This window comes from Carassius gibelio, chromosome A9 (assembly GCF_023724105.1).
Source record: "Carassius gibelio isolate Cgi1373 ecotype wild population from Czech Republic chromosome A9, carGib1.2-hapl.c, whole genome shotgun sequence".
Classification (NCBI taxonomy): Eukaryota; Metazoa; Chordata; class Actinopteri; order Cypriniformes; family Cyprinidae; genus Carassius; species Carassius gibelio.
This window is the reverse complement of record NC_068379.1, coordinates 8,586,566-8,610,921: the sequence shown is the minus strand read 5'-3', so window position 1 is coordinate 8,610,921 and position 24,356 is coordinate 8,586,566. Positions and strand designations below refer to the sequence as shown.

The window sequence follows — 24,356 nt, the reverse complement described above, 5'->3', positions numbered from 1 at the left end:
CGTTTTTATTTTTTTACAAATTTATTTCTTGAAAAATCAATTTGCCACATCAAACATGTAAAACATTACACATAAAAACATAAATATACCACATCACAAACCATTCAATAAAAACCTGAGCAAATACATGTTTGAAGAACAAGCATCATACAATCTTCTGTGACATGATCAAGTTTGACTGAACTGGCCTTTTTGTGAGGATGGACAGTTCACATATTTTGTTCTAATTAATACAAAAAGAGTATAGCAGTACACAAAATAATCTTAAAATAAGAAAGAAAACACATTTTTAATGATTAAATAATATAATTAGTGTTGGCCAATGTTTACATAATGTTTGAGTGTGTACTGTGTATATTTCTCATTTAAACACACACACACACACGTACACGCGTGCGCACACACACACATGTAATTATTTTAAAAAATATATACTGTATATGTGTGTATACACATTTACATATGCATACACAGCACACACACATAGATTATGTAAAGGTAATCGTTGCCCAGCACTAAATATTATGTCTGTTTCTTTAATTAAACTCTAAAGTGACTTTTAGAAGAACCACGGTTAACTTTCAAGACTCCAATCATGTTAATTCACTCAACTACCTAAAAATGCAATACAAGACAATGAATTCATTGCAATTTACTGAAACCTATAAAAAACAAATAGTGGCACATACCAATGTTATCTCCATCATTTGCTATAGTTGAAGTCTATCACATAAAATGTTGAAAGGACTTTGTGTTCAAGTTAAGGCCTTCAGCCCAGTTCTTTGAGAGCTCAGTCAGGAATCAGGTAAGGCTTCCTGTATTTGCTTTGCATCCAGACTCTGTGCATCACCACCTTCTTTCCTCTGTTTACCTGCAGTCTTCTGTCTTCCAGATTCTGAAGCTCCTCCAGACCAGCATTGGAAAACAAATGATGAACCTCATCTGCAAAGAGACCAGGATGTGCAGCATGAATAGTAGGTGTTTATGCGAGCCAAAAATGGGATGGAATTCAAAAATAATAGGGGAGGAATTTAACAACAACATCCAAAATTCAGCTGAAACGGTTCTACCTTTAGTGAAGAAATACACACAGGTTCCATCCTGACGCGTGTAGAAGTTTTCAGACAGACACTGGCCTATAGGAAGTGTTCGTGCATGGTTATAAAGAGTAGAACAATCAAGTTTCAATAGAACACAATATTAGGACTGTCACGAGATTCAAATATAAATAATTAATCTGGTGTTTTCTGAGGAATGAAGAGGCACACAACATGCTAATGTGACTCTAGCGGCAATTCTGAGTGTGAGAAAAAAAAAAAAAAAAGTATACTGTATGCACTTAAACCATGTCATTTACACAGCTGACACGTGACTAATTAAGTGAAAAGACTGACCCAGATCAAGGTGGATCAAGAGACGGTCACCTTTTTTAAATCTAAGTTGTGCCAGATCATATCTGCCATAGTCTCTGAACAGCATGATTCCTCCCTGCTTCAGGAATCCAGCCAAAGACGTCACCACATCTTGAGCTCTGCTGAAGGAAACCAGAATACTTAGAGGGGTTTTAAGCAGAATCATATTTTATTAATAACAGAGATGCTATAAGGCTATTATATATACATATATATATATATATATATATATATATATATATATATATATATATATATGAAGATTTTAGTTTCAAAACACGATAAAAACCTTTTTTTTCTTCTTCTTTTTTTTGAGTTTCCACCAAATACAGTATAGTATCTGGTCGGTATGGACAAGTCCAAGTTAAATTTTACGCAAAAAACGATACCCAATTTATTATACATATATTATTTATTGTAATAACTGATATGAGTTATTAGGTCAAATTTTCACCCTTTTTTTCCCAAACCGCGACAAACGCCAGTCTCCTTTCTCTGCAGAACGTGATATATCGCATCATTCCACGCACTCCAGACAGTAATGAGCTCTGAATACACCAGGCATCCTAGTTTTCCTCATCTACTTTGTGATCAACAAACAAAACTTAGGGCTGCATGATAAATCACATGTGAATCTCTCATACATACACATACATATATATATATATATATATATATATATATATATATATATAACGTAATATATATACATAAATCTGTAATTTTACTTTTACTTAAGCATATTTAGTTTGAAGTACTGCACTTTGCTGCATTTTAAAACATTATTTATGGAGTAAAAAAAAATTATGAAGGAAATGAAGTAAACCCCTGGCCATATTTATGCTCTATTATTGAGTGTTAGCTATGTTTACCTAGGAAGACCAAACTAGAAGCTTGTAAAATCTTGACAAGATATCAACCCTTCGCAAGCATGTAGAGGTAAGATAAATAGTTGCATCGGTGGTTAAAATGAAGCTTTGACATTTAAGCAAGAGCCTTTGCACAAATTAGCCAAAACGACAGTGATGCGGAGTGTACTGATATATATCGTCTGCGATAATATCATAATTGTTGTTTTAATGATGTGCGCATTTAGTGCGTTCTTTCACTGTGTGATTCAGTCTGCTAAAATGCATTTAGAATGATTGAAGATATGGGGAGAAAATGTATATATTTGTATAATTTCATATAGTAAATCAATATCACTTAAAGAACGCAGTTTTTTCCTCCAAAAATCAACATGATTACATATAGAATTGTTTTTTTTTTGTTTTTGTTTTTACAATAGTTCAGTAAACAAGTTAATTAAGAGACTTGTGTTTTAGATACCATATCGCCTGTTTCTGATCCATTTCCATAGGAAAAAATAATTCTCTCTGTATTTGTTTAGTGCCTGAATGAATCAACCGTTTAAATGATCGGTTCAATCGCAATGACTCAACTATTAACAGCAACTTACTGACACACACTGGCCATTTTAATTTCACATATACTTAGATTTTTTCTTAATAATTAATTTCTTATAATTTAAAATGAGTATTCAACATTTGATGTGTTTCCTCTGCATTGAAAAGATGGGTTTGTTGATACTGATTTGCCCTAGTAACAGCCCAAATGTCTTATTATTCTAAATAACTGATTCCTTTAATTAAAAACAACTAGTTTGAGATTAATAGGCCCCTGTCCCATTTTTGCCTCGCTCCCACTGTTAAAATGTAACTAAGCAAGTTTTACTCTGAGTACATTTTAAATTATCTACTTTTTACTTTGGTAGAATTTTAGACTGGTACTTTTACTTGTACTTAAGTAAAATTTCATTAATGTAATGGTACTTTTACTTGAGTAGAATATTTTTGTACTCTTTCCACCTCTGATATATGTATATGTATATGTATATGATATCTATATAAGATTAGTACTGACCAAGTTCAGAGCCTGTCACATGTGGATTAACTTACTATGTATTTTCAGTATGAAAAAATAACTTTTATAATGATTCAATGAAATAAATAAAATAATAAGTCTCATGGATTTATTGTATTTTGGGGGGGAGGGGGGATTATACAATTGTATAATAAATCTTTGAAAATCAGAATCTTGATTTAATTTTTTTTATGTTATCATATCCTAAAGATGCTATGTCAAGGTTTGAAACAGAAAATAGTGGTTTTCATCGTCACTCTCTTGGTAAAGAAAACACTTTTTACTCAAATTATTATAAATGGATGTGTCTTGACCCAAACTCTTATATATATCATCCATAAGCTATCACCAAGTAAACTTGATCCAGATTCTTCAGCCCATGGTAACTAATAAGTGTAGTGTATAAATAACTCAAACAAGCACTCCGGATTCAGTATTGAACATTTGAAGGGATGGATAAAACTTAATGATGTATCTGTGAATCTGACGAGGAAACAACGATGGAAACATTAGTTCAAAACATCTCAGAGTAAGAAGAGAGGCTAAAATGAACAAAAGAGATGAGATGCTGGTCTGTGGTTCTGTTAGTGCAAGTGCAGACGATCTGAGCTCATTCAAGGGCTTCTCATTTGCTCTTATTTCACACGGAAACAAATCATAAATACTCCAGAGCTGTGGGAAAATATGTAAACTGACCATCTCAGACACGCAGTTTTCCATAACACTGCTAAAGAGCTGTCAAGATCATGTTTATGTTTGAGGATTTCTTACATTACTTCTGAAGCCACATTGTTGGTCCTGATATAACAATCATATCCAATTATATCCACTGAATCCAAGAGAAATGAGTCTGAGAATGAACTTCATGTTTTAACATAAACCTACGAACTGTCCCGATGGTGTGTATAAATCACACTTCTAAATATTAGGTAATAATAGGTAGATTTGAGTTAAGGACACACCAGCAGGATAAAGTGGGAATGACTGCTGTAAGCGAGGACACATGTCAAATAAACTGACTCTAATGTCAGGTGCATGCTGGGTAAGTGTGTTCAGATGATGAATGTGTGTGTGTGACCTTTATTACCGTGCTGGGTGGATGGCAGAGAGCACAAAGACCACCAGAATAATGTCCAGACTCTCGGGGGGGAAGGGAAATGGGGACGTCGTGTCACAAATGTCCCGCACAAATGCGTGACACACTGCAGGGTCATAGTCTGGGTGCTCCTGCAAGCCGAAAACACACACAACTGTCCTCAAATGACTGCAGTGTTTGTCAAGAAATTTAGATTCTGCCTTCATGGAATAACACTGAAAAGATTTAATCATACTCATACAATTAACACATGATATGAGTGACATTTATTTTAATACGAAAGCGGTTGACACTTTAATTACACAAATGACATGGGAATTGCTTTAATTACACTTAATAAAATTACTATTAATAATTATTCATTTTGGATAAAAAAAACATAAATGAAGCCTATTATAAATTTTATAAAAATTATAACTAGCATTAATTAAATTCAGTACTACCATTAAATATACAGTAGCACTTCAGATATTGTATATATACAGTATATATTCAATTACATATTTTTAAGCACTGAGAAATGCTGTTTACTAACTTGTTTTAACAAAAAAAGAATTATTATAATAATTGAAATTACTTATAAGTCATCATAGGCTCTTTAAGTCTGGCTACATATAATTAATAAAAAATATAGTGAATGAGTAATTTTGTGAAATATTATTACAATCAAAATAAAAAAAAATCTTTTTGAATATATTTTAAAGACTACTTCATTCCTGCCAGTACACCAGTCTTCGAGACACATTTCTTCATCTTAAATTTATCGGTGTTAAAAACTTTTTTTTTGTGTGTGGAAGCTGTGAAATTCAAGAACAGTATATATATCTATCTATACACACACACACACACACACACACGCGCGCGCGCGCACACACGACTTAGACCAACACTCAAGCAACATTTGTGATTTTAGCACAGGCAAATTCAATTTTCTTCACAAAATGTAAAAATGTTAGTTAACGAGAACAGTTATTGAAAGTAGAACAAGTTTTTACTGTAAATCAAGAATATACTGTTGCAATAGAAATGCCGCTGTGGGCATGCTGTGGATGTCACGTCCCCCACCATTCAATATGTCCTGCTGTTGGCATTTAATGAAGGTCTCTGCATATCAAAAAGCATCAAGCACCAGGAGACAGAGCCAAACTCCCACACGACTTATCAGCTGTCATTAATATGAATGGAGAACAGGATATGTTGCCCTCTCCATCTTCATCCAGTCTCAAAGGCTTTGGCTAATGTAAATCTGGGATGTGTGTGGGCTCTGACTGATGTAAGGGTGGCACACATGTGACTGTCACTCACCTGGATGAGCTCAATCGCTTGAGATGAGAAGTCACAGCAGTACAGAAACGCCTTACTGCTCCTACAGATACACAAATACACCTGCTTACATGATACTCCCAATAACGGTTTCTATTTCAACTTTTGATTTCCATCTCGACTCAATTTTAGACAACCTTCTATGGACCTTGGGAATTGAATCGCCATTGGCTAATACATACATATATGTGTGTGTGTGTGTGTGTGTGTGTGTGTGTGTATGTATATATATATATATATATATATATATATATATATATATATATATATATATATATATATATATATATATATATATATATATATGCATGTGTGTGTGTGTGTGTGATATATATATATGTGTGTGTGTGTGTATATATATATATATACACACACACACACACACACACACACACACACACATATATATATATATATATATACATACATATACATATATAGAATATTTGTAAAATGGAACAGCTTTTTAAAGGGGGGGTGAAATGCTATTTCATGCATACTGAGTTTTTTACACTGTTAAAGAGTTGGATTCCCATGCTAAACATGGACAAAGTCTCAAAAATTAAGTTGTACGTTTGAAGGAGTATTTTTGGAACAAAAATACTCCTTCCGATTTGTCACAAGTTTCGGAAAGTTTTTTTCGAGTATGGGTCTGTGTGACGTTAGATGGAGTGGAATTTCCTTATATGGGTCCTAGGGCACGTCTGCTAGAAGAGCGCGCGCTCCCGTATAGCAGAGCACTGAGAGCACAGACATTCACTGATCAGAGCAAGAGTGTCGCGAAATGTCACAAAAGGAGTGTGTTTTTGGTTGCCAGGGCAAGACAACCCTGCACAGATTACCTAAAGAGAAACAGCATTAAGGGACCAGTGGATGGAGTTTATTTTTACAGAGCATCAACGGAGTTCCCTGCATTTCGAAGATGCTTGTTTTACAAACAAGGCCCAGTTTGACGCCTGATTTGCACATCGTTTATTTCTTAAGGATAATGCAGTCCCAATGAAAAAGGGTCACGATCGTGTGTTGGAACCGCATGCGGTGAATAAATCTGCTTAAAATATCTCTGCCTACTTGTTAGTGCGTCCCCCTCCCCTGCCGGAGACCCGGGTTCGAGCCCCGCTCAGAGAGAGTCGTTGCTGCTGCTGCTCTCGTTCAGTTTCAGCCTTCACAGCTGTTACAGCGTCCAAACGCTCTCAACACAAAAGCCTACTGGCGTTGTGATTCTTTAGCTCCGCCCACACGTCACGCCTCCAGCCTGTCGTGTTTTTCCGGGAAAAATTGGTACAGACTATCTTTCTCTTATGAATATAATAAAACTAAAGACTTTTTGGAGTTATGAAGGATGCAGTACTACTCTATAGGTACTCAAGATTAACAGGATATTGAGTGAAAACGAGCATTTCACCCCCCCTTTAAATATCTGAAAGTAGACTCTTAACATCAGTAAGTCAAGCAGTTCAAGCATTATAATATGATAATCAAGTATTATTTAATAATAGAAGTTTAGCAATTAGTTCAAACTTGGTAACCGTGTAATACTAATAAGATACTAATACTAATAAGATAATAAAAATTAAAAAAATTATTATTTTATACAAATTCTACTTATAACAACAATATAAAATGCACCCAGGATTAACAAGCTGCTGGATTCATGAATATTAATCACTTTGTCTGCCTCGAACTGATTCGCTGAAATCAAAACAGGGATGATAATAGCTGAGCACCAGCCAATGAGATTGTGGTTTGCACATTAGCTCCGCCCACTAACGGAAAACCCTGCAGAAATTCCAAAGGAACTTTGACAGGACAATACAACAAAGACTGTTGTTTACATGTAGCGCATCAATTCTGCATGTTTTGTAAGACTCTCTTGCTCCTCCGTTTACTTAACTGACCCCAAACGTTTGAATAGTGTATGCTTTTTGTCCTCTGCTAGGTTAATTGACAGACAAACTTCTACATAATTTCTCCAAGCACTAAAAATGAGATTTTTCTTCTGAGGAAATGAGGTTTTGTTGTCCACACAAGTGAAGATGACGCTCTCACCTGATGGTGTTGATGATGGGAAACACACTGTTACCTGCACCACAGCCCACCTGCATAAAACACACAAAACAAAATCTCAGAATCTCAAACCTAAATGATTTAACACACCACAAATTATTATGTATATCTGCAATAAATAAATAGTTCTTGAGTTATTGAACAAAGGCTGTAATACCTCTAGTATCCTGAAAGCAGCATGCTGTCCAGGGAATGTGTCCATATGGCTGGTTAATGTACAGGAACCACAGGGCTGCTGCTTTTCTCTGCTCCCAGACTCTGAGCACAAGTCCTGCTCCTGCTCCTCGTCTGGAGGGAGAAGCTCTGGGAACTCAGTGAAGAGCCAAGTTCGGTTTCTGAAGAACTTCCTCTGGTGCATGCCATAAAATCGGTCCCAATATTTATGAGCTTCTCTGTCATATTTGGCTGGTGGGAGAAAAACAAGCTAGCAACCATTAATAGGTGTCATGTTTTAACACATACAGGTGCATCTCAATAAATTAGAATGTCGAGGAAAAGTTCCTTTATTTCAGTAATTCAACTCAAATTGTGAAACTTGTGTATTAAATAAATTCAGTGCACACAGACTGAAGTAGTTTAAGTCTTTGGTGCTTTTAATTGTGATGATTTTGACTCACATTTAACAAAAACACACAACAAATTAGAATATGGCGACATGCCAATCAGTTAATCAACTCAAAACACATGCAAAATTTCCCTGAACCTTCAAAATGGTCTCTCAGTCTGGTTCACTAGGCTACACAATCATGGAGAAGACTGCTGATCTGACAGTTGTCCAGAAGACAATTGTTGACACCCTTCACAAGGAGGGTAAGCCACAAACATTCATTGCCAAAGAAGCGGGCTGTATCCAAGCAGGTTAACAGAAAGTTGAGTGGAAGGACAAAGTGCACAACCGCAGAGAACTGCAGCCTTATGACTTATGTCAAGAAAAATCTATTCAAGAATTTGGGTGAACTTCACAAGGAATAGACTGAGGCTGGGTCAAGGCATCAAGAGTCATCACACACAGAAGTGTCAAGAGATTTACTGAACCACAGAAAACGTCAGAGGAGTCTTACCTGGGCTAAGAAGAAGAACTGGACTGTTGCACAGTGGACCAAAGTCCTCTTTTCAGATAAGAGCAAGTTTTGTATTTCATTTGGAAACAAATGTCCTAGAGTCTGGAGGAAGGGTGGAGAAGCTCATGGACCAAGTTGCTTGAAGTCCAGTGTTAAGTTTCCACAGTCTGTGATGATTTGGGGTGCTATGTCATCTGCTGGTGTTGGTCCATTGTGTTTTTTGAAAACCAAAGTCACTGCAACCGTTTACCAAGAAATTTTGGAGCACTTCATGCTTCCTTCTGCTGACTAGGTTTTTGAAGATGCTGGTTTCATTTTCCAGCAGGATTTGGCACCTGCCCACACTGCCAAAAGCACCAAAAGTTGGTTAAATGACCATGGTGTTGGTGTGCTTGACTGGCCAGTAAACTCACCAGACATGAACCCCGGAGAGAATCCATAGGCTATTGTCAAGAGGAAGATGAGAAACAAGAGACCAAACAATGCAGATGAGCTGAAGGCCACTGTCAAAGAAACCTGGGCTTCCAGACGACCTCAGCAGTGCCACCAACTGATCATCTCCATGACACGGCGAATTGAGGCAATAATTAAAGGAAAAGGAGCCCCTACCAAATATTGAGTACATGTACATGAACATACTTTCCAGAAGGCCAACAATTCACTAAACATGTTTTTTTTTTTGGTTTTATGAAGTATTCCAATTTGTTGAAATAGTGATTCTGTGGGTTTTTGTTAAATGTGAGCCAAAATCATCCAAATTTAAAGAACCAAAGACTTTTTGAGTTGAATTACTGTAATAAATGAAGTTTTCCACGACATTTTAATTTATTGAGATGCGCCTGTACATTGGGTATAGAAAAGAATCAACCCCTTTTAAAATAATCACATAATCGTTGCTTTGCAGCCTGAAATGAAGAATCGTGGTTATTATAATTTTTATTCTGACATGTTGAAAGAATAAACATGTCATGTCTGATTCTTTTCTTTACCCACTGTATATGAATGTTGGGTTTTTAAACACTCACATTGCTCTTCTACAGGAATCTTCTCTTCAGAGTTCTGCTCTGCTTTTTGCCGGGCTTCCTCGGTCTCCTCCTCTGTCCACTGCACATGATCCCTGGAGCACAGAATCAACATCAATTACACTTAACGGATCAAACACTTCTTTTCACTACTTTTGAATTTTAAATTTGCATTAAATCTGCCAGGAAAAATGCAAACACTATCATTAAAAGACTATTTTCTAAAGGAGTAACAATTCTTAGTATTATTAGATTTAATTAGTCAAATAAATTACAAAAAAAAATCGAAGTTCTTGATTTTTGGTTAATATAACCCCAGGTTCCTCCCAAGCTTTTTTTTTTTTTCTCATCTATGGGCACATCCCAATGATTTTCAGGTTTATTTGTATTTTATTCTTACGCACTGGTAATGATGTGTTGAATTTAATTATTTACAGAAATCTACATTATCTAATTTTTTTTTTTTTTTTTTTTTACCAAGCAATTGGTATGACCATAAGCTTAAATCTTTATTATATTACAGCTGACAAACAACTATTTAGAGTCATCTGAGCAGGCTACCATACACATTATTAAGTAACCTAATAATGTCTTTTAACATTTATTTTACAGTAAATTGTGTGTATTGTAGGTTCTGCAATTCATAATTTCTTCTCAATCAACTTATTTTTTTTACTGTTCATGTCCACTTAAATAGTCCTGTCCATAGAGTACGATATGAGCTCGCAAATCTAGAATGTGAATTTCACTGTACTGAATTAGTGCATAAGTCTTAACTGAACTGAAAACTAATGCTTAGATATGAACCTAAGAGCTGCTGTGGGCATCATGATAACTCATTCGTCTTTACCACATGTTGTGCTGAAAGATGTCCCGTGGGTTGGTGAGGACTCTTGCTCCCAGCGGCGCGGGGGGTCTTCCTCCACTGCACGGTCTGCGGGGAACACAGCTCACAGCTCGGACACTCAGCTTCAAGAGCCCCCTCATCTGAGAACATCCATTCATCACTCAGATTACAAACTTGAAAACACCTCATACTAATGTGAAGTATTAAACTACATATCCCAGCCGGAAACATGCGTCTGCAGATGACGTACACCCGGAAGATTTTGTAAACACATGTGAGCGGTTTGTACGCTGATTACAATTTTAAAGCAAGCAAAGAAATTACTACTAGAAGCAGAGAATTGTACGATTTTCATTCGAACATGTTTTATAATTTCGCCAAGTTTTTCAAATGCTTGATGAGATTATTTGTGTAAACAACTGAAACGTTAGCGGTTAACAGTTAGCTTAGCTTAGTAGCAAATAATGTCTAATGAATACGCAGCTTTAATTATAATAAAAGTAAAATGAAATAATGTAATTGCTTGTATTTTAATTATGTACGTTAAGTTAAGTCAAAAGACGCAGATGTTCTGCAGTATATTCGTTAATCCTGTAGGAACTGTTGTAGTTTGGATAACAATCATATGAATTCGAATCTGAATATAAAAAGACAGAGAATTGACTTCACCCAACACTTACTTCGATGTCATTTCTGAAGATTATTCTGCTTAGTTTTGTGTTAGTCAGTGTTTATTTATGGTGTGAGTGAGTAGTGCCGTCTCCTATGTGCGCGCTCCCGTCTTCATGCGCGCAGCGCCCCCCTGCGTGCACACGCACTAGTAAAAACAGCTGTGATATACTGACTTCAAGAGCCACTGGATCCTGCTCCAATGACATTGGCAGATTACTGGGAGCAAATCTTAAGATCCTAAGAAACATCATTCTCCAAGTATGTATTGCTGTGTTTAATATATATAAATACAAACACACATACATTTGCTTGACTTTCATCATGACTTTATAGGATGGTGCAGAATTCACAAAGGTTTGGAGCAAGACTTCCAAGTCTCTCATCGCTTATGAAAGTGGACGGTTATACTTTGATAATTACAGGTGTTGCTACAGCAGGTAAACCATATAGTCTGATATTACTGTTTATAGTCACTGGTAAACATTATACAAAAAATTTTCATTTGTTAACGAACTAATGATGAGCAATACTTCTACAGCATTTATTAATCTTGGTTAATGTTAATCTCTGCATTTACTAAGGCATTTTAAGGTCAAAAGTTTTTTTTTTTTCAAAATTAGTTAATGCACCGTGAACTAGCATGGACATTTTTATTAACTAACATTAACAAATGTTCTATAAAAATATATTCTTCATTGTAAGATCATGTTAGTTAATGCATTAACTAAAGTTAACAAATGAGACCTTATATTAAAGTGATATATTTAAGTGATGCTACAGTGTGACATCTATTAATATGGTTCACATTTATTAAAAACCACAGCCTTTTGTCTGAGCCAGAACTGCTGTATGAGCTCCCCAAAGCCCCCAGAACAGAGAAGATTGAAGATGCTTTATTATGCCAGTGTCCTCTAGTGAGTTTGATCAGCTGCTGCACATCATTCATATTTCCATATGCAAAATAAATGTCGCCTTTAACTTTGTGTGTAACTGATATATTTGCAGGACAAGGTTCTACCAAACGCTTCAGACCAGAAGTCATGTCTGCTGGTTCTAACAGCTCATAACTGGTTATATCGGCTCTCAGCTGACACAGGAAAAACACTAGAGCGGATCTACCTCTCCTCGGTTTTCAAATTCAGGTTATCTCTCTATCTGTCCATCTGTCTGTCTATCTATTTGTCTGTCTATCTGTCTGTCTGTCTGTCTATCTAGTATGTCTGTCTGTCTGTCTGTCTATCTATCTATCTATCTATCTATCTATCTATCTATCTATCTATCTATCTATCTATCTAGTCTGTCTGTCTGTCTATCTATCTATCTATCTAGTCTGTCTGTCTGTCTGTCTGTCTGTCTATCTATCTATCTAGTCTGTCTGTCTGTCTGTCTGTCTATCTATCTATCTTGTCTGTCTGTCTGTCTATCTATCTATCTAGTCTGTCTGTCTGTCTGTCTGTCTGTCTGTCTGTCTATCTATCTATCTATCTATCTATCTATCTATCTTGTCTGTCTGTCTGTCTGTCTGTCTATCTATCTATCTATCTTGTCTGTCTGTCTGTCTATCTATCTATCTATCTAGTCTGTCTGTCTGTCTGTCTATCTATCTAGTATGTCTGTCTGTCTGTCTGTCTGTCTGTCTGTCTATCTATCTATCTTGTCTGTCTGTCTATCTATCTATATTGTCTGTCTGTCTGTCTATCTATCTATCTATCTATCTATCTATCTATCTATCTATCTATCTATCTATCTATCTATGTCTGTCTATCTAGTCTGTCTATCCACCTGTCCGTCTGTCTGGCAGTCTGTCAATCTGTCTGTCTGTCTGTCTGTCTGTGTCTGTCTGTCACTGTCTGTCTGTCTGTCTGTGTCTGTCTGTCTGTCTTTCTGTCTGTCTGTCTCTCTGTCTATCTGCCTGTGTCTGTCTCTGTCTGTCTTGTCTGTCTGTGTCTGTCTATCTGTATAGTTTTGGTTGTAGGAGCTAAACGATAGAATGAAGTGGTGGGAATAACTTTAATGAACAAGTTGTATTTTGTGTCAAGTTACAGTATAATTTTCAACAAAAGCAAATTTTGAAATTTTGTCAACATATCTGAAATGTCTTTACAAATTGATTGCTGGAATGTGTTTTTGATGTATTGATATGAGTCTGTTAACAGATCTTTAGGTTGGGACTCCTCGCAGGAGACATTATATGTCAGATCAATTCAGGGCAAACAGACGACTCTGGAACGACAGGTCAGACATTACTGGGGCTCATATCTGCATTGTACTTGCTCTATATGCAGTTGGTTCACTTTCTCTCTCTCTCTCTCTCTCTCTCTCTCTCTCTCTCAGGCTGGTGTTAATAATAACATCCTCATGCATCTGGCCGTATTTCAAGTCTTTCCACTAGAGCTTGTAGGAATGCTGGAGATTAATAAAAAAGTAAAATCTGAATTACCACATTGTTCAGAACAAAGTTTGTTAGGTCTCTTTTTATTCTTTAAGATGAATGAATGAATAAATCAGTATATATGGGTTGTGTTATGTTCAGGTCTTCGGTAAGACGGCTGTGGATGTGCTGCTGTCACAGGGAGTGTTAGCTGTGTCACACAGCTCGAAACATGTCAAACTTTACAGTTTTGAGTACATTGTTAATAAGGTAATGGAAACATTATTGATTTTTTATGATTGTTTGGTTTATTGAGCCTGTTTCTTCCGTCTTAATTCCATATGTGTTCTTTTCACTTCAGTTTAGAATTGAGAAGTTGTCTCTGGGACAGCAGTGTGAGATGAAAGGAATTGTGGGAGAAGTTCCATATGGCATTCCAGTCAATATTCACATTCATGGTGGGTGTATATACAGTAAATAAATACCTTCTGTTCTGTGCTTTATACTTCTCATTTACACCCTAATGTTCCTACCCTAACACTGTTCTAAGCTTAGAGCTGTTGAAAGGGTGTGGCGCAAGTCCAAAAATACTACTGACCTTAATGTGTATCAGTCACTCCTCTCTTCTAGGGCTGGGCAATATATCTAACGATATTATAATGAACATCTAATAGGTAAAGCTGCTTCCGTGATTACAGCTAAAATCGCCATCACCTGCTTATAATTGGAGTGGCATTTAATAGACAGAGCCGTAGAACGCTGACAAGCTACGCCATATCGCGTTCATTATCGAAGGCGATTCATCTGCGATAATGGACTCGATATGTCGTAGCTTGTCAGCGATCTACGGCTGAAAAAAAAAAGCCAGAAACCTTGGAGTTATGATCGATGATCAGCTGACTTTCTCAGACCACATTGCTAAAACTGTCCCATCCTGCAGATTTGCTTTATTCAACATCAAGAAGATCAAGCCCTTTCTTTTTGAACATGCTGCACAACTCCTTGTTCAAGCTCTTGTTCTGTCCAGGCTGGACTATTGCAATGCCCTCTTGGCAGGTCTTCCAGCCAATTCTATCAAACCTTTACAATTAATTCAGAACACAGCAGCAAGATTAATTTTTAATGAGCCAAAAAGAATACACGTCACACCTCTGTTTATCAATTTGCACTGGCTTCCAATAGCTGCTCGCATAGAATACAAGGCATTGATGTTTAACTACAAAACTACCACTTGCTCTGCACCCATTTACCTAAATATGTTACTTCAGACTTATGTGCCTCTAGAAGCTTGCATTCTGCAAGTGAACATCACTTGATTGTGCCATCCCAAAGAAGCACAAAGTCACTTTTACGGACTTTTAAATTAAATGTCCCCTTCTGGTGGAATGAACTCCCTAACTCAATCCAAGCAGCTGAGTCCTTAACCATCTTCAAGAATCGGCTTAAAACCCATCTCTTCCATCTTTATTTGACCCTCCAACTTTAACACTCACTATTCTAATTCTATTCTTTAAAAAATCTAACTACCTTTCTAATCTTTTTGTATTCTATTTCCTTTTCATTTATTATGCAATTGTGTATGTGTGTGTGTGTGTGTATGTATATATATATATATATATATATATATATATATTATGTTATTATATTATATTATGCTTATTTATATACATTGGCTATTGCACTTCTAATACAATCTAATGTAGTAATAGTAGACCAAATAATTTCCCAAAAACTATTAATCTTTTAGCACTGGTAAAACATATGCGCATGATATGCTTCGTAGTGTTTATAGTTTTTAAAGCAAATAAGTTGGATTGCTTGATTATAATAGACTCTGTATGAGTAAGTTAAGAAAAAATGAAAACAACGGCAACAACAATTTATGTTTAGGCACTGCATATATGGTGTGACAATTGCTGATTTTTTTTTTTTATGTTTTCATGCGAGTTGTCAACACGTCTCTCTACAGAGTGTCCTCCCGTATTGTTTGAGATGTCATACTTTGAGAACGGGGTTCAGATCGGAGGTCATCCCTGGCACTACATCTACACCCCCAACCACAAGAGACACAGAGGAACCCATCATATCTGCTCTATCACAGACGGAGCGCTGGTGAATACTCTCCTTCCTACAGATATTCTGAGGGAAAAAAAGTCAAGCTGTGATATATTTAGAGCCTAGACATGCACTTAAAATATGTAAAGTGTGTCTGTTATCTACATGTTGAATCTTATTATTATCTCTTAGGGCAAGACACATAGTATTAGGATTTGCAGATATCTAAACTATTATCAGGCAACTATATATATATATATATATATATATATATATATATATATATATATATATATATATATATATATAAATACAAATTTCAGTTGCTTGATTTTTTTATTTAATTGCAAAATGTGATATGTATTATGCCCTGCTCTTTATTTAAAGTTGAATATGCAAGCATGCCCAACTTTATCTGCATGCATACAGTATACTTGCGTAGGGTGATGCATACTACTAAGTAAACCGTATGTATTGTGAAAAGTGCTATACTAATCAATTTGGCTTGACTCTTGTCTATCAATAACCCTCAACTTTACACATCAGGCTAAGAATGGCGTCCAGGACATGAAATGTGACTCTCTAGAAGCAGACTGGATCTTTTTTCACCCAGATGACTCGGGTCGAATCATACATGCTGGGCCCAGCACAATAAAGTGAGTATAATAATTATTAAATACTGTATATGACAAAACTGCACATTGAATATTCCTATATAACAGGAATCTTCTTATAAACAGAGTCCGTGAACAAGTATAAACAACTGAATAAGAAACCATTACCTTAACATTAACAATCAGAGTATTAAACCATGTAGTTAATGAGTTTTCTCCAATTATTCTTTTCTCTGTGAATGTCATTTTTTATTTTCTCTCTCGCAGTGTTCTGAAGGTCATGGCTGAAACAGGATGTGACTGGAAGTATGAGATAGTCACAGCCTTCTCCATCACCGCTGCTCGTGACCATAGTGTAACTGATGTTTATGGGTTCATAACCAGCTGTAGTTGCATCGCAATAATATAGAAATATCAATACTAGAACTTTCTCAAAAGCAGAACATCGTTTGTAACGCGTGGTTCTTCTTCGTCACAGGCCCCTCAGGTGATGGTGACGTCTTCTGGCCGTGCGGTGAAAAGGAGATTCCAGCTGTTAGATGATGACCCAGCTCAGCAGGTACTGCAAATCACCGTTCTTCAGTAGTTCTGTGTAGAACATCAGTGCAGAGAAGATCCCTCATCTTATAGAGTTCCTGAGTGAGAACAAATCTTGATTTTACATTTTAGGTTCTTCAGATCAGTGTGTTGGTATCTTAAAACTATTAACAGCATATTTGGCTTCCTAAGGAACTCAGAAAGTTTATTGTGGCCCTCAAAGCAATAGTTCACTATTTTCCCACCCTGATGTTGTCCCAAACTTGTATGATAGAAAATATAAATACATAAACACACAAAAAGAAAACTTGTGTAAAATGTTCATGCTGAACTTTCATGCACTTCATGTGCCTCTTTGAACTTAATGTGTGGACTTCTTTTCTGGTATTTTTTGAGAGTTTTTTTTTTATGTTTGATCAGTGTATTCTTTCACTGTACGAACATATGTTTCATAGAAGAACAAGTTACAAGGTTTTGGAACATTTCTTTTTTTATTATATAATCTACAGAAATCTAAAATACAATCAGAGAGCTTCACATAAAGTTGGGTGTATATTATATACACAACTTTATTAACATACATGCAGTACACTCATGTAAAGCAACACTCTATACAGCAAATTTCTGATTTTATTTAATTGCAAAATATCGCTCAGCACTTTACATAAATCTGGATATGTATGTCCAACTTTACTTGCATACATACAGTATTTTAACATGATGGTGAGTAAACGATGACAAAATTGTCATTTTTACCTGAACTATCATTTGTGGCAAACCCTGTAGAAGCAATTTTTTATTCTAATTGGAAACTTTATTTGGAATAATTGGACTAATTGGAATATTTTTTTTTTTTTTTATATATATATATATATATAATGTTTTGGAATAATGTACCTAGACGTGGCTGATTGAGTGAACTCACTCGAGTCTAGTGCATCTCTGAGACGGACTGCTATGTTTTTAGTCTGCATGTAGTAATTCCACGGTCTTCTCTAGACATTCAGAATGGTGAAGTATGAAGATGAACTTGATCTGTTGGCTGTGGTAGACATCACTCAGACTGAAGATGAAGGACAGGCCCATCTTCGTCTACATGACAATAAGACGGGGCTTTTAATGAAGAGAGTTCCTCTAAAGGAGCCATGGGATGTGGTATGACATGAATAAATGAAGTCTGTTTTAAGATATCATTCACACTATTGGTCATAACATAAGCATCCTCTCTACGTTGTTTTCCAGACCTACAGTCACGAGGTTTACTTTGACAGAGACACGATTATTCACACTGTCCAGGAGAAAAATAACTCATTCTGCTGCCATGTTTATAAAATGAAGAGACGACCTTCGGATGAACCATGAGCTCTTTTCATATTTCTGTATGTGATGATCAATAATGAACCATAGTGCATTTCTCAAAAAAATACTATGTGAATTTTTGAGAACTTGGAAGCAAAAGACATTTGTTTTTAGATATATGAGTCTTTCACACTGTTGTTTGTATTGAATAATGACAGCCCTGGACAAACACATGTATGCGTTGATGCAATTGAACTTGAAATGCTTTTGGATTTAGTTATTTACTTGTAACTTTACTAATAAAGACTAGTTTGTGACCAGTACTTTCTTGTCATCGTTGTGAAACTAGTGATGTTGCATAAGTTTACTGTGGTTAGTTACAAAATAGTGCTGGAATAAAAAAAACAAAAAAGGGAAAGAAAGAAGTCTCCGTCCCAAAACTTAGTAAGCTTGCTACCTAGACAGCATTATAAGTGTAAACTTAAACACACTGTGCCCACAATAAGTGTTACTGGGCATTATAAGCTTCACCTGTTGCATTTTGGATAATGATAAGTTCAAAACCTAGTTTGCTTCCTTCCTAGACTGCATTTTGGGTATGACATGCATCCTCCGAAGCTGATTTTCACTTCCAGTGATGCTGCCCAGATAGGGAGCTGACTAGGGTTTAAGACAGAGCCTCTTGTTTGGGTGAGACAGTGTAGAAGGGATCCAGCCCCCTCTCGTCTTGTCTTGGGTCTCTGGCCTGCTGAAGTCACATGAGTCCACAGCAGACTGCGAGGATGGACGACTACAAGCAGTTTCTCATCGTCTTCTCTCTGGCTCTGGCGCTCGGGATTGTGTCGATCGCCTTGGCGTTAACCTGGGTCCTACACTTCAGAGAGGGGCTTGGCTGGGACGGGGGGTCGGCGGAGTTTAACTGGCACCCGTTGTTAATGCTGATCGGCTTTGTTTTTCTTCAGGGACTCGGTGAGGAGTTTGAGTGTTTACACTTCAATCAGCAGCCAGATGTTTCGCATTCCTGCGTCTTTGAGCACGATTTAAAAACCACACAACTAACGGTACTCATAAACTAGCCTAACCATTTTAGTTATCTAACGTGAATGTTAAGTTATGCTGCTTTTTTCTGATAATTTGGTGTGATAGGGAAGGTTGTTTAATTTTTAGATTTCGACAAATGTTTGTTCGGCTTCTCGAGGGGCTAACGTTAATATGTTAGCGAAATCCATTCGAAACTTTTACAATTCTTCTTTTAACTCATTCAACAAAACAAAAACAAGGAAAAACAAAAAAAAATGTGTAGAACGTTGTGCTAACGTTCCTATTAAGTTACAAAAACGTTCCATTCTGCGAACGTTAGGGCAAACAAATATTCAGGGACGTACCATTTTATAAGTTACACACATTATGGAAAGTTTTTTTTTTTTTTTTTTTTCGTATGTCCTTATTATTTAATGCACCCGATTAATTTCGTAATCTTGTTAGTAGACATATCCATGAACTGAAAATTATATATATAAAATTTACAGAGTAATGTGAAATGAACATAGACCTATTAGAGGACCGTGCAGCTGAACCAAAGAAAAAACGTTCCATGATGTATAAATAACGTTTCGAGAACATTATAAAGACCAAATAACCTTAAAGACCACATAACTGGATAAACGTTTGTTTATAGCTGGCACGAATCTTGGCCAAAGTTCTATGAACGTTTCCTGTTAGCTGCAATGCATTTAAAATAACAACCAGCATACCAGTGGCGCCCCCAGAAAATTTTAACAGGGGTGGCCAAATGAGGCCACAGTAAATTTTGGGGTGGCACATTAAAATAAAGAAAAAAAAATTAAGGGTTTGCAATATAGACAAAAAGTTATATCTCTGTGAGTTCTAGGATTTTATCGATAACGATAATTAGACTATTTTGCTGAGTGTTATTGTGCTGATATCTTATTTTTAATTGTGCTGACACCTGATTTTTTTAAATTTTATTTTTACCTTTACACCATTGATTCTAAAAGTGTGCACCATCTTTTAGGTCAAATACTTGCATTTGGGCTTTTACCAAGCAAATGCAATCATTATCAACAAAATGTATCTTTGCAATGCAGATAAAACAGAAGCTGCATCTGAAGTGCCATTTAGATGTTTTTACACACTGTTTAATGCAGCTCCGTGGAACATGGAATAATTTAACCTGCAGTTACAAATTAATAAAAAATGTTTTGATATTTTAAAGATAAAATATTGAAAACTGATGTTTGAAATTATTTAAAAAATGAAAAGGTTCCATAAAATGTGAAATTAAAACCGCCAATAGGTGGCAGCGAGTCACTGTTAATAAGTGAGTCATTGCGATTGAACCGAATCATTTAAATGGTTCATTCATTCAGGAACGAAACACTTTAATGTTGCTCAGAGACGCAAAACTGTGGCTGCAGCAGGTGCTGCACTTTTTTTCCACTTCTTAAACTATTGTGAATTTACATTCTGCGTTTAAATTAATAGTACCCACTGCAAATAATCCTAGGGGTGGCCAGTAGTAGGGGGTGGTCATCGCTCTACAAATATGTTAAATGTTTTATTTCACACTGCTGGATTGAATCAAGATTGCATTGTTTATATAAAAAAATAATAGTTCTTCTTCTTTAGCGATTGTTGTGTATCGGCTGCCATGGACCTGGAGGTGCAGCAAGCAGATGATGAAGCTGATCCACGCAGGGCTGAATATTATGGCCTTCATCTTGGCTGTCATTTCTGTGGTGGCTGTGTTTGATTTCCACAATGCAAAGAACATCCCCAACATGTACAGCCTGCACAGCTGGATTGGTCTGGCTGCTGTCATACTCTACCCAGCACAGGTTTACTTCCACACCTACATCAAAATGATTCGTCTAATTCACACCATTTCCACCCTGACTAGTGAAATAGTCTTTGGGATTTCAGTACATTGTTTAAATGATATCTGTTATCTACCCTAAACGCTGCTAGTCAAAAGATTGAAATAATTATTATTATTCATTTTTTTATTACGTTTTTGAAAGAAGTCCTTTATGTTCGGGGCTGCATTTTTTTATTATCAGTTTTTAATGTTTTATACAAAACCAGTAATATTGTGAAATATCATTGCAAGTAAGTCGAGCAATAGTTTCCTATTTGAAAATGTCATTTTTATATATTTTTTTATTACTTTATATATATATATCTTTATATTTTTATGTCTTTACTGTCACTTTTAATCAGTTGAATATGTCCTTGTTCAATACAAGTATTAGTTTTTTTCAATCCTACTTGTTCTGAGCAGCAAATCAGCATTTTAGAACAGAAAAATTCCTATGTTTAAAAAAAAAAATAATGGTAATTATTCCCAACCTTTGACCAGTAGAGTGTGTGTGTGTATGTTGTAATTGAAATCTTGTAACATTTATGTTAGAGCCCTTTTGTGTATGATGTGTTCCCCTCTCTCTTATTATTTATTAGATAGTTATGGGCATTACCGTCTATCTGATTCCTGTAACTCCGGTGTACGTGCGTGCTGCTCTTATGCCTGTACACATCTACAGTGGCCTGTTCATCTTCATCAGTGTTATAGCCACAGCTCTCATGGGCATCACAGAGAAACTCATATTTAGCCTGTAAGTACAGCTTCAGACAACACACACCATGCAGAGTCCTGGATCTGTGCGTGACATGTAATCAGTGCCTGTGCGCTTTAAAAGCCAAAGCATATCTGTGCATAGTAAAGGTGTTTCTTAGTGTTGTTTGTAATGTCTTACAGGAAGAGCCCTGCTTATAAAGACTCTCCACCGGAAGCTGTTTTGGTAAATGTTCTTGGGCTGCTCATTGCTGCATTTGGTGGTCTTGTTCTCTGGATTGCTACTCGTCCCTCGTGGAAGAGGCCGAGAGAAGAGGTCACACAAGACCTGAGTGATAACAGCACGAGCCCAGAGGACATCAAAGTGTGCTCCGCCATGACCTCCAGGACCGAGCATGAATCCAGCCTCGAGACACGCAGACGCAACGGAAAAGCAGAAGAGTCTGGATAATAATTAAAAAAAGAGAGTTTTGAAACAAGTTTGTGGATTTTAGCTCATTTCATCTCAAAGAAAACAGTGTCATTCCAAACCGGTTAGGGTTTGTTTTTATATTTATATATATATATCTATATATATATATATATAAGTTATTCATAAAAAAAACACTAGGTATTGCCTTAAAGGCATAGTTCACCCAAAAATTAAAAGTTTGTGCTTAATACCTTTCTGGGCCATGAATGTGTCCGTTGTGTTGCTGTCTATGGAGGGTCAGAAAGCGCTCAGATTTCATCAAAAATATCCTATTTTTGTTCTGAAGATGATAGAAGGCTTTTACAGGTTTGGAACAACACAAACATGAGTAATTCATGACAGAATTTAATTTTTTCGTGGACTATCCCTTTAATATCAATGCTGAAACTCCTACTGTCGTGTCTGAAGGGCATTTTAAACTGACAGCTGTGTTTGCGCTGTATTATCTCTTTGCTGTCCGTAAGAACATATAGATGCCTGTACTCCCAGCTCCCTGCTGCTTTTAAAGATGTGTCTTTTTTTATCAGTATTTGCACTATTATAACATTTAACACACTAGTGTAAAGCTCAGTTACATTTATACTGCATTATTACAGTCATAAAGTGTTTGTATCGCTCCTGATTAGCCAGTTTGTTCATTTTAAACATGAGATTGTATTTGAAATGTTTTCAGTTTTGTTACGATAGAAATCTGCTATTGTTAGGGGCATTTTTACAGTGTTTTGTATATCTGTTAGAACATATCAAAACAAGATTTGAATTGTATTTTATGGTACCAAAATGACTTATCCTTTGATGGATCATTTTTGTATGAAATGCTTAAAATCATAAAATATTTTAACATATTTGTGGACCTTTTTGTCTTTTGAAATGGCAATGTGAGGTTAACTTCATACGATGAACCAGTCAGTGTTGGGGAAATTTACTTTTATAAGTACGGTAATGCATTGCAATATTGAGTTACTCCCTAAAAAAATAACTAATTACGTTACTTAGTTACTTTTTATGGAAAGTAATGCTTATGTACTGTACTTTTGCTTTACTTTCAAGTAACTTTTTAAATATGAGCGGGACTTAATTGTTTTTAATATAAGAAGTTATATTTATAGCAACTGTAAAAGCCCTTTCACACCAAAAATGAATAAACCTCAGGCTGAAGGAGAAGTAAATTCACGTCTGTACAGTAGAAGACCGGAAGGTTCAACACTTCAGCAATACAAAACTATGAAACCGAATTGTCAGTTCATCTAAAACCATCTCTGCTTATTAGTATAGTTGAACTGGATCATCAAAGGTCAGCAGCAAAGATATTAGTTAATAAAATGGAATTAGATACATTTGTGTATTTAATTATTAGAGTTTTGCCTCATATTCTGAGTTAGCATTTCATTGTTTTAAATAATTTGGCTGAATACTAAATTTGCATTTTTTTATGGAGAGTGGGATGAATTAATGCACATTCACATTTAGTCTAGAACTACATCATGTTCAGACAGTGCACACAATACCTCCATACTTAAATTTAAAAGTAATGCTTTACTTTACTAGTTACTTGAAAAAAGTAATCCGATTACGTAACTCCCCTTACTTGTAATGTGTGTTGTACCTTATTTAGAATGCCAAAACTTTGGCTAGATGATTGAGTAAATATGTTATAAAAAAATTATAATAATCTTTTGTATGGATATGTCTGTTGTGTCCAGTGTCCATATTGTCCAGACTGCTGTGGGTGTACAGGATACGATAGTCTTTAATTACAGTACAGTAGTTCATAAGCAAAAAGCTGCTTCATCACTGACAAACAATAAATGGCATTCGTAAGATGTGTTTCCTAAACTACAGTGAGAGTTGATTGTATAAAATTATATGGCTTTACAGTGTGAGAACTTCTGCAGACGGTTCAGGTTCAGCACTACAAACTCGTTCGCGAATAATTTCAGATCTGATCCGTCTGATCGATTAATTATTCGCAAATTTGATATGGCTTTTTGTT

At 35.9% G+C, this 24,356-nt stretch overlaps 3 protein-coding genes across 4 annotated transcripts; 2 read left to right on the top strand and 1 right to left on the bottom strand.

Moving 5' to 3' along the window:
- Positions 1-2: 2 nt before the first annotated feature.
- Positions 3-11,558, bottom strand: mettl8 (methyltransferase 8, methylcytidine). Of its 2 annotated transcripts, none has more exons than XM_052606989.1 (10): positions 11,432-11,558; positions 10,755-10,891; positions 9,908-9,999; positions 7,979-8,226; positions 7,804-7,853; positions 5,737-5,797; positions 4,423-4,562; positions 1,425-1,534; positions 1,071-1,136; positions 3-942 (listed from the first exon to the last, which is right to left on the bottom strand). In XM_052606989.1, exons 2-10 carry the CDS (start codon positions 10,889-10,891, stop codon positions 791-793), a joined length of 1,056 nt encoding a protein of 351 aa, XP_052462949.1. In that variant the 5' UTR covers positions 11,432-11,558; the 3' UTR covers positions 3-790. The 2 variants fall into 2 exon arrangements, with proteins under 2 accessions (XP_052462949.1, XP_052462950.1); XM_052606990.1 differs by having other exon boundaries at positions 1,425-1,531.
- On the top strand, positions 11,498-18,622 carry dcaf17 (ddb1 and cul4 associated factor 17). Its single transcript, XM_052606986.1, has 14 exons — positions 11,498-11,681; positions 11,757-11,860; positions 12,247-12,337; positions 12,429-12,565; positions 13,580-13,658; positions 13,758-13,847; positions 13,957-14,064; positions 14,156-14,252; positions 15,764-15,906; positions 16,396-16,505; positions 16,731-16,818; positions 16,942-17,022; positions 18,000-18,155; positions 18,243-18,622. The coding sequence occupies exons 1-14, from the start codon at positions 11,517-11,519 to the stop codon at positions 18,360-18,362; spliced, it is 1,569 nt and encodes a 522-aa protein (XP_052462946.1). The 5' UTR covers positions 11,498-11,516; the 3' UTR covers positions 18,363-18,622.
- A 371-nt stretch (positions 18,623-18,993) lies between these two features.
- Positions 18,994-23,208, top strand: LOC128019615 (plasma membrane ascorbate-dependent reductase CYBRD1). The gene is made up of 4 exons (XM_052605692.1): positions 18,994-19,268; positions 20,949-21,157; positions 21,777-21,931; positions 22,075-23,208. The coding sequence occupies exons 1-4, from the start codon at positions 19,058-19,060 to the stop codon at positions 22,340-22,342; spliced, it is 843 nt and encodes a 280-aa protein (XP_052461652.1). The 5' UTR covers positions 18,994-19,057; the 3' UTR covers positions 22,343-23,208.
- Positions 23,209-24,356: the final 1,148 nt, after the last annotated feature.

What these genes read in the sequence shown, in the direction of transcription:
- LOC128019615 (XM_052605692.1), top strand. Translation starts at nt 19,058, where the DNA reads ATGAGTCCACAGCAGACTGCGAGGATGGACGACTACAAGCAGTTTCTC. An exon ending in TCATACTCTACCCAGCACAG is followed by an intron (nt 21,158 to 21,776) that starts GTTTACTTCCAC and finishes ATTATTTATTAG; the next exon opens with ATAGTTATGGGCATTACCGT. An exon ending in GAGAAACTCATATTTAGCCT is followed by an intron (nt 21,932 to 22,074) that starts GTAAGTACAGCT and finishes AATGTCTTACAG; the next exon opens with GAAGAGCCCTGCTTATAAAG.
- mettl8 (XM_052606989.1), bottom strand. Translation starts at nt 10,891, where the DNA reads ATGAGGGGGCTCTTGAAGCTGAGTGTCCGAGCTGTGAGCTGTGTTCCC. An exon ending in ATCTTTCAGCACAACATGTG is followed by an intron (nt 10,000 to 10,754) that starts GTAAAGACGAAT and finishes TCTGTGCTCCAG; the next exon opens with GGATCATGTGCAGTGGACAG. An exon ending in AAGCGATTGAGCTCATCCAG is followed by an intron (nt 4,563 to 5,736) that starts GTGAGTGACAGT and finishes TTCGGCTTGCAG; the next exon opens with GAGCACCCAGACTATGACCC.
- dcaf17 (XM_052606986.1), top strand. Translation starts at nt 11,517, where the DNA reads ATGTGCGCGCTCCCGTCTTCATGCGCGCAGCGCCCCCCTGCGTGCACA. An exon ending in TAAGAAACATCATTCTCCAA is followed by an intron (nt 11,682 to 11,756) that starts GTATGTATTGCT and finishes ATGACTTTATAG; the next exon opens with GATGGTGCAGAATTCACAAA. An exon ending in TTGAGTACATTGTTAATAAG is followed by an intron (nt 14,065 to 14,155) that starts GTAATGGAAACA and finishes TTTTCACTTCAG; the next exon opens with TTTAGAATTGAGAAGTTGTC.